The sequence below is a fragment of the Cebus imitator genome, unplaced genomic scaffold, assembly GCF_001604975.1.
Source record: "Cebus imitator isolate Cc_AM_T3 unplaced genomic scaffold, Cebus_imitator-1.0 Scaffold182, whole genome shotgun sequence".
In the NCBI taxonomy this organism is placed as follows: domain Eukaryota; kingdom Metazoa; phylum Chordata; class Mammalia; order Primates; family Cebidae; genus Cebus; species Cebus imitator.
The window spans coordinates 3,322,159-3,339,384 of NW_016107497.1; the positions used below are offsets into that span (position 1 = coordinate 3,322,159).

General features: G+C 37.0%; 1 protein-coding gene across 2 annotated transcripts in view; it reads left to right on the plus strand.

The window, feature by feature from the left end:
* The window catches only part of ARHGAP42 (Rho GTPase activating protein 42), a 308,974-nt gene that overhangs the window by 66,310 nt on the left and 225,438 nt on the right, over positions 1–17,226 (plus strand). For both annotated transcript variants that reach the window (XM_017545919.2, XM_037744744.1), the window contains exon 2: positions 16,695–16,790. In XM_017545919.2, coding sequence (XP_017401408.1) covers positions 16,695–16,790 — 96 coding nt within the window. The remainder of the gene's footprint in view (positions 1–16,694; positions 16,791–17,226) is intronic.

Consider the following 17,226-nt stretch of genomic DNA (forward strand, 5'->3'; position numbering starts at 1 on the left):
AAAAGAAGAAACTAGTCATGATTTAACCATAAATGTATTTGACACCAAGAAGGGTGGGATGGAGACAGGAAGTTGAAAGCGTGATATGTGATATGAATAGGGTGATATGTGACGTGAAAAATAAGGTAACACCAAATGCCCTTCCAAAGCCATTGTCTTGGGTGACGGATACATTAGGTAATAAAAAGAAAAATGGGCTGCAACTGAGGCTAACATACTGAGGCTTTCCCTTACTGAATCTGTTGATGAGAGAGTAAGTTGTAAATGCTCGGCAAATACTGGCAAGTGAGTGGCTGTACTGGAGAAGTGGTTGTAGGTAGATAGGCAAACCAGGAAGCCTATGCAAAGCAGGATAGGCAACCCCTGAGTTACTGGGAAGCTTAGAGAAATTAAACTCCTCGATATTGGGTAACTTAGCATTTGTAGTTAAAGGAAAAAAATAAAAAAGGTAAAAGATATTTCAGAAAATGTTGCTTGGGGTGCCAGCATCTAAACTTAAATGACTACTTAGGAGTGGCCTGCATATAGAAACACAGCTAGTGCTTTACAAAAAGAAACAGTATTGAGGTAAAACAAGGTGGCTAAAGACAGTTGTCTGAAGTCAAGGATCTGAGGAAGAGAAATCTCAAGAGAGGCAGCAGAGGAATCATTATTGAGGCAGAAAGAAACTCTAGAGAACGGCATTGTGCCACAGTTCTTTACCCACTCTTTTCAAGTTTTTTCCCCAGGGTAGGAAGATGGGTGGTTTATTTTATCCTTTTAACTTTCTATTTTTAACTTGGGTTGTAGCAATGTGAAGTCTTTGTGGTTTCTCATTTTTAATTTTTATGGAATTTGTAGGTTTATAGAAACTGGATAAAATCTGGCCAAGTGTTGGTTCCTATTTGTTATTTTTAGGCCGAAATCTTCTGGAACTGCTTGCCAGACACATATCATTTATGGGATTACAAACTGTTTGGTCTTCATTAGAGACCAGCGCCACTGTTTATTTTCACTGAAGCTCTCTTGAAGATAGTAATTTAATACCCAGATTAAATATGTTATGCTTACAATGAAAATATTTCATATTCTGGATTTGCCATCATAATAAATAATGGTTTAATAGTTAACATTTGTTGAGAATCAGTATTTCAAGTTTCTGTTCTATACCAGATACTGCGCCAAGCTAGTTTTATGTAATATTCATGACAGTCTTGCAAAGGATTAATATCCTCCTTTTGTACATGAGAAGCCTACAATTCAGAGCGGTGAAGTACTTGCTGTGAAATACAGTGCAGTAAGTGGTGATCCCCGGACTGCCATCCATGTCTGTCTGACCCTTGCGCATGTGTAGCCTGTGACATAAAAAAAAGAATGATTGTTTCTAGTCAAAGGACTTCTTTCTGGATATGAGCACTTTTATCACATAGACATCAAAACAGATGTTTAACTTATATTACCTGCCAGAAAGGTGGATGTATACACTGCAAAACGGGATGCAGACCCTGAATATACTTCTGTTGTAAAAACGATATATATATATATATATATATATATATATATATATATATTTGATATTTACTTTATTATGATGGTCTGGAACTCAACCTGCAATATCTCCAAGTTATGCCTGTATTAAGGTTATGAGACCTGTGGAACAGCATGTATGATTTTCTGTCTTCCTCTCATGTTACTAATACAGACAGTATAAAATAAATATAAAAATTGAAATAACTGTACAATAAACCTGGATGTTCAGCAAGAATTGCAACACTACTCAAGTTGAACTGATGTTTGGCTCGAGGCACCACTATGAAAGGACTCAAAATATATAATACAGGGCTCATTTTCTGGATATTTTACATCAATTCAAAATTTGATGGATAATAGACAGTTTAGAGATTTAACAGTAAAACGTGTTAAAGAGTGAATTAGGCAAAATCTGAGCTATGAAATGTGAATACCATGTTGTTAATAATAATCTACCTGTTGTTGATATAAAGGGAGAGATCAAGGGCCTCTCCTGCTCTGTTTTATCAACAGTCTATACACAAATAGCTGAGGACTGAAAATTTACTTGAAAGCCTTTATTCTTATAAATTAGTTTTGGGATCACTTTTATTATTCAATCCTCACCATTTGAAGAGTTGGCATTGAATAATCAGTCATTTAAATCTTAAAGCTCTTAGAGTTTAAGTTTTTTTTTAAAATTGGCCAATGGACTCCATTATGACTTTCATTAAAGTATTCACATTCTTTTCGAAAGAATGAACATGGATACAATTTTGTTTACAGTTGCTATTCATGGACCAGCTCCCAGACTATTCAACCACCCTAGGTAGGATGCATTGTATTTTACAAAAATGACAGCACCAATAATGATCTCATCCTGCATGTTCCTCTTACAACATTAGACTCACACTCTACCATTAAGAGTTTGGGGCTATGTTCACTCTTTTTAATTCTGGGAAGACCTTTGCAATGACCAAGGAAAAGAACAAATTTGAACCCCTACTTCACAGTATAAACAAAATTAACTTGGAATGGATAGAAGGGACCTATATGTAATAGTCAAAACTATAAACACTTTGAAAAAAATATAGGTGTAAATATTCATGATGCTGCTTAGGCAATTACTTCTTAGCTATGGCAACTAAAGTACAAACAACCTAAGAACAAATACATAAATGAAACTTCATCAAAATACAAAGGTTTTGTACCTTATGGGATACCACCAAGAAAGAAAAGAAAACCCATAGGATATGAAAAAATAATTAATCATACACTTTAAAAGGACCTAGTATATAGAATATATTCTAAAATTTTACAACTCAATAATCAAAAGGCAAATAACCCCATTTTTTAAATGGGCAAATGATTTGAATAGACATGTCTCTAAAATGATATAAAAATGGTCAATAAACCCACAAAAAAAATGCTTAACATCATTTGCCATCAGTAAAATACAATTCAGATCACAAACTTCATATCCACTAGGATGGCTATAACAAAAATACAGATCTTAGCTATTGGTGGGGTATGAGAAAATTTAAATATTGTGCATTGTTAGTGGAAATTTAAAATGGTACAGCTACTTTGGGAAACAGTGTATAAGGAAAAAAACAGCAAATAATCTCAAAGAATGTAGACATAAAAATATAATAATAATAAAGTCCATTGTCAGTGTCACTCAGCACCATATAAAAATCATAAGCAAAGTATTACCAAAGTGAATAAAGTAATATAAACAAAGGATAATACATTGTAACTCAATTGACTTTATCACATAAATGCACAGTTGTTCTATAATTAGAGACTCAAATAATGTAAATCAACATATTAACAGATAAACAGATTTAAAATACATGATTGCAGTAGCTTTTTAACATTTGGTAGAATTCAATATCAATTCGTTATTTTAAATAACAATATTTTAAGAAATTGAAAGTTTAAGAAAAATCCTTGTCATCTGACAAAAGGATGTGCAAACAACCAAAGTATATATAGACCTATCCACGAAACATTGAACTGCTAACCCCTTGAGAACAGGATTAAAACAAAGATGCCTGGTATTATCACCTACATTCAACATTGTACTGGATGTTCCAGCCAGTTCAGAAAGCAATAAAAAAGAAATGAGGAATGAAGATGGTAGAAAAAAATTGTAACATTTTTGTGTTTTGAGAATCCTAACAAACTTGCAAATAAATTATTTGGATTAAAGAGAGTGTAGCAAATTTGTGGGAAAAAATCAATATTCAAATATTAATTGCACCCATTCCTTCCCTTGCCCTTCTTCCTTTCCCCTCTCCTACTCTCCTTCCTTTTTTTCTTCTTATGCACACAGTAGAATACTACACAATCCACAGCCACCTATCAACATCAATGAATCATTTCACAAACCAAATGGAAGGTGAATAAACCAAGACACATTATACACTATTCTATTTAAATCAAGTGCAAAATCTGTTTAATCTAAAGTATATATTTAGGAGTGCAAACCTAGAAGGTTAGACTGCAAAGAAAATCCAAAAACCATAGATACATATTTATTTTTAGTACTTACGCATTTTTTAAAATATGCTGCATAGTAGTATAAAATAACAAAAGATCTCAAAAAAATTATATATGAGAGAGAGTAGCATTGATAAAGAGGCGATCTCACCTTTGGTTCTGGATATTTCTGTGTTGTTTAAACATATTACACAAACAGCACACATTTTCTATGTATCATACATTTAATTTAGTTTTAAATGTCAATATAGATTTTTAAAAGTATAAGGATACTCAAAAACTGTTTATATATTTTTAAGAAAAAAGGTTTCGGAATGAGAGAAGACGCAATGATTAGAGGCAAAACATAAAATAAAAAACTAAAACATTCGAGGGCCTCCAATAGTTTGATGAAGCTGAAGAAAAGGGCACATGTGTGAGGAAAAAGCAGAGCTCTCTGTAATCTGATCTCTGAAAGGCTAGGGCTGTACCATTTAAATGTGATTTGAGGTCACACACACTGAACCACATAGCAGTACTCTTTTTACTTTGACTCTCGTGCCCAGGCTATGACCTAAACATGATCGTAGCTTGTAATAAATTTCATAATTATTAGCAATTCTAACAACGAAGAGCCAAAGAATTGATGAGGCCAGGAGAAAAGGTCTGCCCTTTAATCAGAGGCTACGCGTTCAAGTCACCTTCAAGGCAATTTTCTGGGGCAAACCACTGCCCATGCATTTATATGTTGTTAATGAGTAGTGAAAAGCCCTTTGGAATGTTTAGAGGCCCTTTTCATTTGCACACAATTAGGGTAAAAATGAAATGTGCAGATTAACGTTGAATGACATTCCTCTGTTATCTTTTTCTATCACATCATGCATGAAAACCAAAGGTCTCTTTGTTATAAAAGAGACTAAATTGCTTAATTCATGAATTTATAGACTTGCATTTTTTCTCCCCAGAGAATTTGTCATGGTTTCTGAGCTCTTGAAAACTCCCAGAAGGTGATAATGCAACCAATTGCATATAAAACCTCAAAATTCAGAGCAGAAGACTGGTCAAGACATTTAAGTTTAGAGGAGGAAGTATGAAAGGTAAATGGTAAATGTTTACTTTGGCAATTGAAACTTAAAAGATATATGTTTCCTGGGATATGGGCTATTATGACCAAAACAGCATGGTACTGGTACAAAAACAGGCACACAGGCTAATGGAACAGAATAGAGAGCCCAGAAATAAGGCAACATGTCTAAGACCATCTGATCTTTGACAAAGCTGACAAAAACAAGCAATGATGAAGATTCCCCTGGTGCTGGGATAACTGGCTAGCCATATGCAGAAGACTGAAACTGAATGCCTTCCATACACCATATACAAAAATTGACTCAAAATGGATTAAAGACTTAAATGTAAAACCAAAAACTATAAAAACCCTAGAAGACAACCTAGGCAATACCATCTTGGTCCTAGGAATGGGAAAACATTTCATGACAAAGACACCAAAAGCAATCACAACAAAAGCAAAATTTACAAATAGAATCTGATAAAACTAGGGATTCTGCACAGCAAAATAAACTATAAACAGAGTAAACTGACAACCTACACAATGAGAGAAAGTATTTTCAAACTATGCATCTGACGAAGGTCTAATATCCAGCATCTATCAGAAACTTAAAAAAGTTTACAAGAGAAAAATAACCCCATTAAAAAGTGGGCAAAGGACATGAACAAACACTTTTTTGAAGAAGACATACATGCTGCCAACAAGTCTATGAAGAAAAGCTCAATATCACTGATCATTAGAGAAATGCAAATCAAAATCACAAGATACCATCTCGTACCAGTCAGAATGGCTACATTAAAAAGTAAAAAAAAAAAAATTGATGCTGGCAAAGGCCTCAGAGAAAAGGAATCCCTTATACATTGTTGTGGGATTCTAAATTAGTTCAACCATTGTGGAAGTCAGTAGGGCGATTCCTTGAAGAACTAAAAGCAGAGCTACCATTTGACCCAGCAATCCCATTAATGGGTATATATCAGATAAGTATAAATCATTCTATGTAAAGACACATGCATGTGAATGTTCATTGCAGTACTGTTCACAATAGCAAAGACATGAGATCAACCTAAATGCCCATCAGTGACAGACTGGACAGAGAATATGTGGTACATATATATCACGGAATATTATGCAGCCATAAAAATGAAAAAGATCAGGTTTTTTGCTGAAACATGGATCGAGCTGGAAGCTATCATTCAAAGTAAATTAACGTAGGAACAGAAAACCAAATACTGCATGTTCTCAATTATAAGTGGGGAGCTAAATGAGAAGAACTTAGGAACATAAAGAAGGAAACAACAGACATTGGTGTTTATTTGAAGGAGAAGGTGGGACGATGGAAAGGAGCAGAAAAGATAACTATTGGGTACTAAGCTTACTACGGGGGTGATGTAATAATAGGTACAACAAATCCCCATGACGTGTTTATCTATGTAACAAAGCTTCACATTTACCCTCAAACCTAAAACTAAAATGTTTTAAAAGAAAAGGTTTTAAAAATACTTTTCATAAGCATGGTTTTATATGAGAATCTAGGCAACTGGACATTGGGTAGCCTGTAACTGTTTGCTCTGCATCTATCTTTTTAACTGCTTCCAGCTCACCCACACCCAGGTCATGAGTTTCATATAAAAACTTTGTAACTCATGGAGTTCCTGTAAGCCTGGAGCTTCATTATTTTTTTCCTTCTGCAGTCTTTAAACCATTTCATACAATCTCAGCCTACCTTTGTATTGACTCTGGAGCTAGCTGCAAACCTTAAGGATGCTGCTTTTGCTATGAGTTATACCCAAAGAAAGAAGCACTGCCCTAACCTACACTATGTCCAGGCTTATGCAGGGAAAGCATTGCCAGGCAGATCTAGAATCACCTCAGTCGCCACCCCCCGCCCCCACCACCAGCCCTAAAGGTCCAAGGAGACAGAAACTGAACAATGTCTACAATTACCTCAAACTTTTGAGCCACTATCTTCTAAAATAGGAGTCCTCAAACTACAGCCCAAGGTCAAAATCCAGCCCTTTTTCTGTTTTCACATGGCCCTTGAGATAGATAGAGTTTCTCCCTATTTAAAGAGTTGTAAAGAAAGAAGGAGGTGGAGGACAGAAAGGAGGTAGAAGAAAAGGCAAAGGTAGAGGAGAAAGTGAGGCAAAGAAGAAAACGAGGCATATGCAGTGAAGACTATATGTGGCCTACAAAGCCTAAAATGTGTCCTGACTCTTGTTCTAATCCACAAGCTTCATTTTTCCAAGCCCTCGTATAAAATGTTCCCATGGCTTTCCATCACTATCAAAATAATGTCTACATTTTTCAACATAGTCTATGCTGCATCATCTGACCCTACCTATCCCTTAGTCCTTGTCAATTTGGCCCCAACATACACTCTCTATTCACAGTGGCTGAATTACTTGCTCTTTTGTGAACATAACATAAACTTTGTTCTGCTATGCCCTCTTTAACATTCTCTCCTCTCCCCAGAATACCCTTTTCCTCTAGCCCTCTTGGAAAATTCTTCCTTAAAGGCTCAAATAAATTGTTACTTCTCTAAAGCATTCTCTGAGTGCTCCAAGCAGAATTAAGACCTCCTTTGCACATCCACAGCATGTAGTTATGCCTTCTCTTAGTGCACTTTATATATTATTGTCTGAGCCACCACTCTCAGTTGGAGACTGAAAGGTTTATCATTTCCATCTAGCTGCTTATATCACGTGGACAGCCTAAAAGTGGTCCTACGTTTGAATTTACTTCTGCTTCTATTTACTGTTTACTTAATTTTGGAAAACAAAAAAGATGGACCAACAGTCCCAAATTAGACGAATTGTCACACAGTTGAAAAGAATATAGTGCAGGTTTAGAGAATGGTTTGAGAAATAATTAAAAACTTACTTACAAAGTGAAGACATCTTAAAGATATTCTTGGGAAAGAATAAGTGCTCATTTTATAGATATATGAGTCACTCTATTCCAAGAAAATTGATGCTATCCTAGGAAGTCTCCTACCTGCAGTACTGACATGAATAAAGAGATAAGAGAGAAAATGGGAAAAGGTGAAATAAATGGCTAGATACTAGGGGAATATGAAGAAATCCACATGAATGTCTACAGGGCTCTTAATAACATGATTATTCATTTGTAAAGATGAACTCAAAAATAAAATGAGTCATACTATACATATGCTATTTAACTTTATGGAAATGGTCAATAAGATGAAGTTTTTGTTTTTTGNCTGCAATGAACATTTGTGTGCACGTGTCCTTATAGTAGAACAATTTATAATCCTTTGGATATATACCCAGTAATGGGATTGCTGGGTCAAATGGAATTTCTATTTCTAGGTCCTTGAGGAATGGCCACACTGTCTTCCACAATGGTTGAACTAATTTACACTCCCACTAACAGTGTAAAAGTGTTCCTGTTTCTCCACATCCTCTCCAGCATCTGTTGTCTCCAGATTTTTTAATGATCGCCATTCTAACTGGCGTGAGATGGTATCTCAATGTTGTTTTGATTTGCATTTCTCTGATGACCAGTGATGATGAGCATTTTTTCATGTGTTTGTTGGCCTCATGTATGTCTTCTTTTGTAAAGTATCTATTCATATCCTTTGCCCACTTTTGAATGGGCTTGTTTGTTTTTTTCTTGTAACTCTGAAAAACGATATTTGTTTTGAGACGAGTCTTACTCTTTTGCCAGGATGGAGTGCAGTGGTACGATCGCAGCTTGCTGCAACCTCCGTCTCTTGGGTTCAAGTGATTCTCCTGCCTCAGCCTCTGAGTAGCTGGGACTACAGGCATGCGCCAACATGCCCAGCTAATTTTTGTACTTTTAGTAGAGATGGGGTTTCGCCAGGATGGTCTCCATGTCTTGACCTCGTGATTCACCTACTTCGGCCTTCCAAAGTGTTGACATTATACATGTGAGCCACCGCGCAGCCAAATGATTTTTTTTAAGCCTACACTAAAGGTAGGCTAATTTGATTTACCAACTTTAAAGTGCTCAACCAACCATGTTATTCTAGCCTAGAATACACCACATTAAAGTAATGGCCTAGAGTCGCCTATGCTTTTTTGCATTTCAGGGGAATGAAGAACAGCATCAGGGCTCCGTTGTTCTCTGGTAAATCTGTCTCCAGTGACCTACTGTGGATGTGCCTATTGCTTCATGGCAGTGCTTGTCAAGGTCTTCGAGGAAAGAGAATTCCTTGATTCCATTTCTGTTAGTTACTCAAGTTTCCTTCAGCTCAACTTTCATTTGTTGAGTGACTACTACAGACCAAACTTTGTTCTGGGCACTCTTAATGAAGGCTGATTTTTAATATCAGAGAACCACTATTTTCTAGGCATGTATATAAACTAGAAAATAGCAAAGATTGTGTTTTAAAACTTTGTTCAAGTAAGAGGGATAGAATATTTTTTACTGGCAGATTTTCATTGTGTTTTACTTCTACTTTGCCACACCCAGTATTCTCCTCTTCTGACTTTTCTCCGTTTAACAATCTGAGACTCACAGTTCCCTGAGAGCACACTAAAACATAACTGCAGTTATTAAAAAAGCAAAGCTTATTTGGTGATTTCTTGACATATTCTGCTGTGTACATGACTCAGGACATTACTCTGCTATGTAATGTACTGTGTTTTTTATTAAGGCTTTCTGTTATATTTGTGTGCATTTTCAGTACCACAAGCTTTTCAATAGTTTATAGTGAATTCTTAATGTTAAGAATGCTTTGCCAGTTAGTTTACATTTCTTTCTTTCCCTCTTTCTCAGGTATCTGCTTTCTATTAGGCACTAAGGGCAAAGAGAGATAAAGCATGTATACCTACCTTCAAGAAGCCTAAAACCTAAGATGGTATTCATTTGTGGCATTAGAAAGTAGAGGAATGAGCATGTATTTCCTTTGTCTTTTTAAAAAATTTATTTTTATTCATTTATTTAGAGACAGAGTCTCGCTGTGTTACCCAGGCTGGAGTGCCGTGGTGTGATCTTGACTTGCTGCAACCTCCACCCCCTCGGTTCAAGCAATTCTCCTGCTTCAGTGTTCCCAGTAGCTGGGATTGCAGGCATGCACTACCATGCCCAGCCAATTTTTGTATTTTTAGTAGAGATGAGGTTTCCCCATGTTGGCCAGGCTGGTCTTGAACTCCTGACCTCAAGTAATCTGCCTGCCTCAGCCTCCCAAAGTGCTGGGATTATAGGTTTGAGCCATTGTGCTTGGCTCCTTTGCCTTTTAACATTGTGTTTTAGAATGACCATTGTATGTACATTTGCTGCTAGACTATTCCATGCTCAGCATAGCTGTCTCTCTCTCATAGAGTCTAACACATGGAGCCTTGCTATTTTGAAATGTATATGGCAGGTAAAGGATTTATTAAATACATTGTAAGGCTCATAGCCTTCCCAGTTCTTTCTTCTTCTTCTTTCTTTTTTTTCTTTTCTTTTTTTTAAGAGACAGAGCCTTACTCTGTTACCCAGGCTGGGGTATACAGGTATGTTCACAGCTCACTGCAACCTTGAACACCTTTGCTCAGTGATCCTCCCACCTTAGCCTCCTGAATAGCTAAGACTACTGGCACAAGCCACCATCTTGTCTGCTTAACATAGCAAGACTTTACAAGAAAAGGCTTAAAATTACCTGGCTGATTTTAAATCTTCTCTTGTAGAGTTAAGGTCTTGCTATGTTATCCAGGTTCAATTTCAGTTCCTGGCCTCAAGTTATCTTTCTGCCTCAGCCTTCCAAAGCGTTGAGATTACAGGCATGAGCCACTTTTAATGCCCATCGTTCTTTGGGTATTAACTATGACATGCCATGAAAGAGCATAAAGTTTGGGAAGCAGAAAACCTATTCAGGTTGGAGTCCAGCTCTTTGACTCCAGGCAAGTTATTACTTAACTTTTCACAGCACTGGCCCTGATAGCTTTGTGTAAGATTTAAGTAGGTAAGAACTTTGAAAAAGTAAGACATCTTGCCAATACTACTGCTGTTGTTATTGAAAGTTTACGTTAAAGCTGCTTGTGAGTAGTAAAACATTGTCGTCATCATCATTATTTCTGAAAGTGAATAACTCATGTTTTACAAGTGACTGTAAAAGCCACATTGGGGCCTGTAAGAGTGTGAAAGGAAAGAAGGGAGGCTGAAAGACATCCAGGGGCTTGGAGTATTGACCCAATTTGCAGAAATTGATGGTTTCAACAATTGAGCTGTTGTTTACAAGGTGGGGTCCTGGATACTTAGGTAGTTTTCATAGATTGTAAAGCATCCTACTGTTAATATACTACTTAAAATAAGGTGGGTAGGTTAGGTTTACAAATCACTGAGATAAATGGTGAAAGCATCACAAGAGAGTCCCAACATAATGAGCAGTTAGAGGCAGAGATAGTGTCAAGCTTTAAGGGGTCAGAAAGGACTTTTTGGAAAAAATGAGGACTTGAGAGAAATCTTGAAAGAAGAAAAATGTGTGTGTGTGTGTATATATATATATGTTTTTGTTTTTACAATGGATAATGGGAGAAAAGTATGTCTTAGGTGGAGTAACAATAAAAACCTAGATACAAAAGAGTAGTGAGCTTGTTTCAGATAATAACCAGTCCTTAGCTTGGCATGAGTCTTCATAGATATGGTTGAGTATGTACATGGACGCTACCCTTTGGAAGATTCTAGACATATTATTTTAGGCTTCCTGGTACATTGTTACATCTTTCAAGTCCCTGTTCTTATGGAGTCTTCTAACAGCTCTACTCCTACACACTCAAGCGAAACTGATTGTGACTTTTTATTTACCACCTTTATTTAAGGCCTATGTACAAAGCAGTATGGCAGTGTGGTGAAGTGGGTATTCTAGCCTGCACCCTGGGCTGAAATTTTGCTTCTGCTGTTTACTAGCTTGTGTGTGACCTTGGTGAAGCCACTTATCTTATTTGTGCCTCGGTTTCTTAATCTGTAAAATTGGAGTGATGGTATTTAGTTCTTGTGGTTATGGTGAGGACTAATGGGTTAATTTATATTAAATGCTTACAAAAGTATCAGGTACTAAGTATGGTTGTTATTAATCTCTGTCAGAGAATTTATCGATTACCCTCTGTTATGATTAATTACATGCCTCGTTGTCCTACTGGACTGTGCCCTTTAGGAAGAAAGGATATATTCTATTTTAACCTTTGTATTCTCATTGCTTTACAATGTCTGCCTCTGCATGGTTGTAAAAAGATGGTAATTCTATACATATCTAGACAGATTGCTCCTGGGAGTCTTCCTTAAATCTAATCCCAGAAAAGTTGGATTTTGGGAAGAACTACCTTATACTAATGGGCTGACTGGTTGTACTTGTTCTGACATAAATATATATAGCCTGCTCCCTTAACTAACATCGTAAATGTAGTTCCATTAACACTTCTAAAGTCACAGGAGACCTTAGTTCTTAAGTCTGTGCACAAGAAAAGTTGTAACTCAATATTTATTTAATTATAGGTGTTTTGAATTCCTCTAATGAAATGAAGTTTTACTGTTTCATTAGCATCCTCCAATCATGGAAGCTGGAGGTTAATTCTGATATGAAAACACTGTTGACTTATTAAAGCCCAGTATAACTTCTTCAGAGTTATAATGTGAATGCATGTGAAGACATTCGATGCTTAACTTTCAAGCTAGGTAAATGGGAAGGATGTGGGGTGTGTGTGTGTGTGTGTGTGATGTGAAGCGTCTTTACTGTGCACAACTTGCTCACCAACAAATGAATGTTGGGTAGTAACAGGGTGAGACACCCCTGTCTAAACTAGATTGATGACATGGGATCTTTCATCTTATATTTAAGAGAAAAAGTTGACTCTTTAGTATGATACATTAAAATTCAACAAAAAATCAAAAAATTTATTAGGTTTTAAAATCAAGGTCTTTCTATTATGATGTGGATGGACTTTATTTAAAAGGTTTTAGAAATAGCTCTTCTGTTTTTTGTGCTTTGTAGTGGTTTAGAAACTTTAGTTAGACAATTAGGAAAATATTGTGTCTCATGTGATTTTAAATTAATGGAAATGTTGGGCTTTCTAATTCAAAATTGCACACTCAGTAGTAGATGGAGCCAAGATTAAAAGCATGAGGTGGATTCTTTATTTTAGAGATTGATTGTTATTTCAGACAAAAATATCATAAGTTCTTTACTTGATGGTTTTTTTGACCTCATCATTACTTCGGCATTAGGAAAATGAGAATAAATAGCAAGAAGATGAAGAACTGAAAAACACCTGAAGTTGAAAATGTGTCATATATCAGACTTCCCCTTCATTCTTAGAATTATTTGAATTAGTTGAGAGCCATATTTTCTTATATAATCCTGTCTCTCATTATGCTTTCAGAGGACTGCGAAGGGATCATTCATGCCTTCTTCAGTCCATCCAGTGTTGAAATAGACACCCATCTCTTTCACAGAAATGCTGAATAATAATACTGTCACAGCTTGATGGCTTTGCACTGTAGCAAGAAAATTGAAACTGTTATCAACAGATTGTCTTGAGCACTTTTCAAGGTTATCTAAGGTCCAAGAATTGCCATCTTCGTAACTGTAATTTTTCTTTTTCCTTTCTTAGGTTTCGAACATGTACATAGTCAACATGTTCTGAGTGCTTTCTGTTTGTCTGATACTGTTCTAAGTTCTTTATCTATATTAACTCATATTCTCCTCACTATAAACCTCAGAGGTGGTTTCACTTAACAGATGAGGGTACTGAGAAGTTATGGAACTTACCCACAGTCATGACACTAATTATTGGTAGAAGCAGGATTCTAATGCAGTTAATCTGCCTTCAGCACTTATACTGAATGACTTGACAGAATGGCCTTTAAGTGGGCCACTGTGTTTTTTTTGGGGATGGGAATTACTGTTGTGCATTCACAGTGATCTCTGTGAAGGGACAAAATACTTCACCTTTTTCAGTCAAAGTGCAAGGTCTTGGGAAGTCAAGAACAGTCTGGGAAGAAATGGGAGGCTGTGTCATCAATTCCCTAGGACAGAGCTTCCAATTAGCTCCTCTGAGTTTGAGGGAAGTTCTGAAGAACTCTTGGTGGTGGTGAGGAGGGAAGAGAAGGAAGGATGTCCATTGCAGGTTCCCAAGCATCTTGATCTGCCTGTGTATCCCCAGTCTCGACTCTGCTGTAGGAATTACATTTGGGACCTTAAACCCAGCAAAGCATAAGGCCTTGATTTTATACTATATATACAAATAAAGCGGTGTTAAATGGAATGCTTTTCCCAAGTCCCAGGGAGAGCACCCAGAATTAAAAATGAAACTAATGTATGTTTAAAAAGAAAAGCTTCTCTGAAACTTGAGGTTGGTGGTCTACAGAATTTGTCCTTGGTGAGTGAGTTGGTAGTTCTTTAGTGGACAGTGGTACAACATGTGACCTTCCTGTTTGTGGATCTGTTCACTCTTGAGTATCCACGTGGATAGGTATTTAGGCTTGGGGTTTCATGAATGCAGGGGCTGCCACAGTAAGTCCTGGGGTTATGACTAGGCATAGGACCAAAATTATTTTGTTAAATAAAAAAATACTTTGATATCTGTAAAAATGGTAAGGAAGACGTTATTCAGGACTATCACAGCAGGCATAAAGACTGTGTCAGTAGATGAGACAGATCTCGCTCAACTCTAAGTACAAGAACAAGTGGGAATTTACAGCCAAAAAGCAGGATGTGGGATATTGGGTGGATGGAAAATGACTAAGAAGAGACATCAATGGTAGAAGGATTCTTGCTGAAGATAGGCTACAGACTTCTCCATCAGAGGTGGGGGATGAGGAATTTGAGCAGATATCGAGGGTAGGGGATTCTTTCTAGACTGGCTTAGTAGGATCCTTGCTAAAACTGGGCTCTCAGGCCGAGCAAGGCTCAGGGACAAGGTGGAGGTCTAGTCAAGAAGAGGGCTTAAAGGGGCCTGACTAAAATTTGCACAAGGAGGGGGAATTTATCAGTTCCTATTGGTTGATTAAATGTAAGGACTCAGATATTAGACCTGAACCCATGCAAAAGAGACACTGTTAAATGAAGTGTAGAGTGAATTCCAGAAAAGCCTGTTTTCTTATTCATGTAGACATCTGTGGCTGGGTTGACGTAAATGATCCGAGTAGCTCTGAAAGATGGGACCTTTAAGATTTTCCTGATGCTATACTGTGAAGTTGATTTATTTTTGTTTATTAGACTTAAGTAGGGTTTATTAAGTGCCAGGCACAGTTTAAACCCTTTGCAAATATTATATAATCCTCAAAACAATTCTATAAGGTGTTTATGTCATCTTCCCATTTTATATATAGTTATGCATTGCTTAACAACCAGGACACATTTTGAGAAAATGTCCTTAGGCTGTTTTGTCATTGTACAAACATCATAGAATATACTTACACAAGCCTAGACGGTTTAGCCTACTACACACCTTGTCTGTCTGGTGAAGTAGGTATACCATCTAGGCTACAAATCTTTACAGCACGTTACTGTACTGAATTCTGTAGGCATAGTAACACAATGGCAAGTATGTATATCTAAACATATCCACACATAGAAGAGGTACAGTAAAAATACAGTAGAAAAGATTTTTTAAAAAGATGCACCTGTGTGGGGAAGCTGCCGTAGTCTAATGGAACCACTGTGGGATATGTTGTTTGCTCTGTGGAGCTTGACTGTGTGAGGAATCAAAGGCCCAGAGGAGTTAAATAATTTGTCCAAGGTCACATGGCAAGTAAGTGGTGGGGCTTGGATTTCCACCCAGGCAGCCTGGCTCCAGAGTCTGCATTCCTAATCACTTGGTTAGGTTGCATCCTGGCCTGTTGACTCCCAGGGATTTACTTCTTATTATTCTGGGCTTTTCTTTTTCTGCCCATAAATAAAGAATTGTTTTTCTGGGTTTAGTCAGACTCTGAGCCTTGTTCAGACTGAAGTCAGGATTGGAGAGCATATTTAACGAGACTCTCAAAGTTATTTGTAAACAGCCTTTCAGTTCATCTTTTACCTTCTTGACCAAAATCAGCAGTTTATTGGTAAAAACACATTTCCTACTTTTTTCAGTTTGTGCAGAAAATTATTGGTGACTCTTTATAATCAACTATTGGCTTTTTTTCCTTCACCAGCAAGCTCAGTAGAATTCTGTCTTTAAAAAAAATGCTCCATTAGCTGAACAATGAGAACACATGGCCACAGGGAGGGGAACAACCTACACTGGGGCCTGTTTTGGGGGTAGGTGTGGGTGGATGGAGAACATCAGGAAAAATAGCTAATGCATGCTGGGCTTAATACCTAGGTGATGGGTTGTGATAGGTGCGGCAAACCACCATCGCATGCGTTTACCTATGTAACAAACTTGCACATCCTACCCCTGTATCTTGGAACTTAAAAATGCTCCGTTTATGGTGAGTGGTAGTTCCTTGATAAAGGCTTTGGTAAACTGGCTTCCAGATAATACACTCTCTTAAAGTAGTAAATCTCCGCTGTATTGAGCAGACCAGATCCATTTTCAGTATTTATATAGTAGTGTCTTTAAATTTTGGTTACATTAGTCAAACTGGATTTTAAAGGATCCTGGTTAATATAATACTAGAATCAAAGTTATATAATGTTACATTTGGAAACTGTTCAGGATTCAATGGAACCTCATCTTATGGATTTTTTTGCTTTTGATTGCAGATCTGTCTATGGCAGTGCAGAAATTTTCCCAGTCATTACAAGATTTCCAATTTGAATGTATTGGTGATGCTGAAACAGATGATGAAATTAGTATTGGTAAGTACTATTGTTCTTCAATATCTTAAGTAATAATTTAGAAAGTTCTACTTCTAATATTTATTTTACTGAAATCAGATAGGCACACATCTAAATAATAAACATCTAAAATATTTTCTGACTTTGATGAAACTTTAAGGGTGATTTTGTGTTTCTGTGGATTTTTTTTTTTTTTTTGAGTCTTGCTCTTGTCCAGGCTGGAGTACAGTGTCACAATCTTGGCTCACTGCAACCTCCACCTCCCGGGTTCAAGTGGTTCTCCTGCCTCAGCCTCCCAAGTAGCTGAGATAACAGGCACCTGCCACCATGCCCAGCTAATTTTTGTACTTTACTAGTAAAGACGGGGTTTCACCATTTTGGCCTGGCTGGTCTTGGTCTCCTGACCTCAGGTGATCCACCTGCCTCTGTCTCTCAAAGTGCTGGGATTATAGGTGTG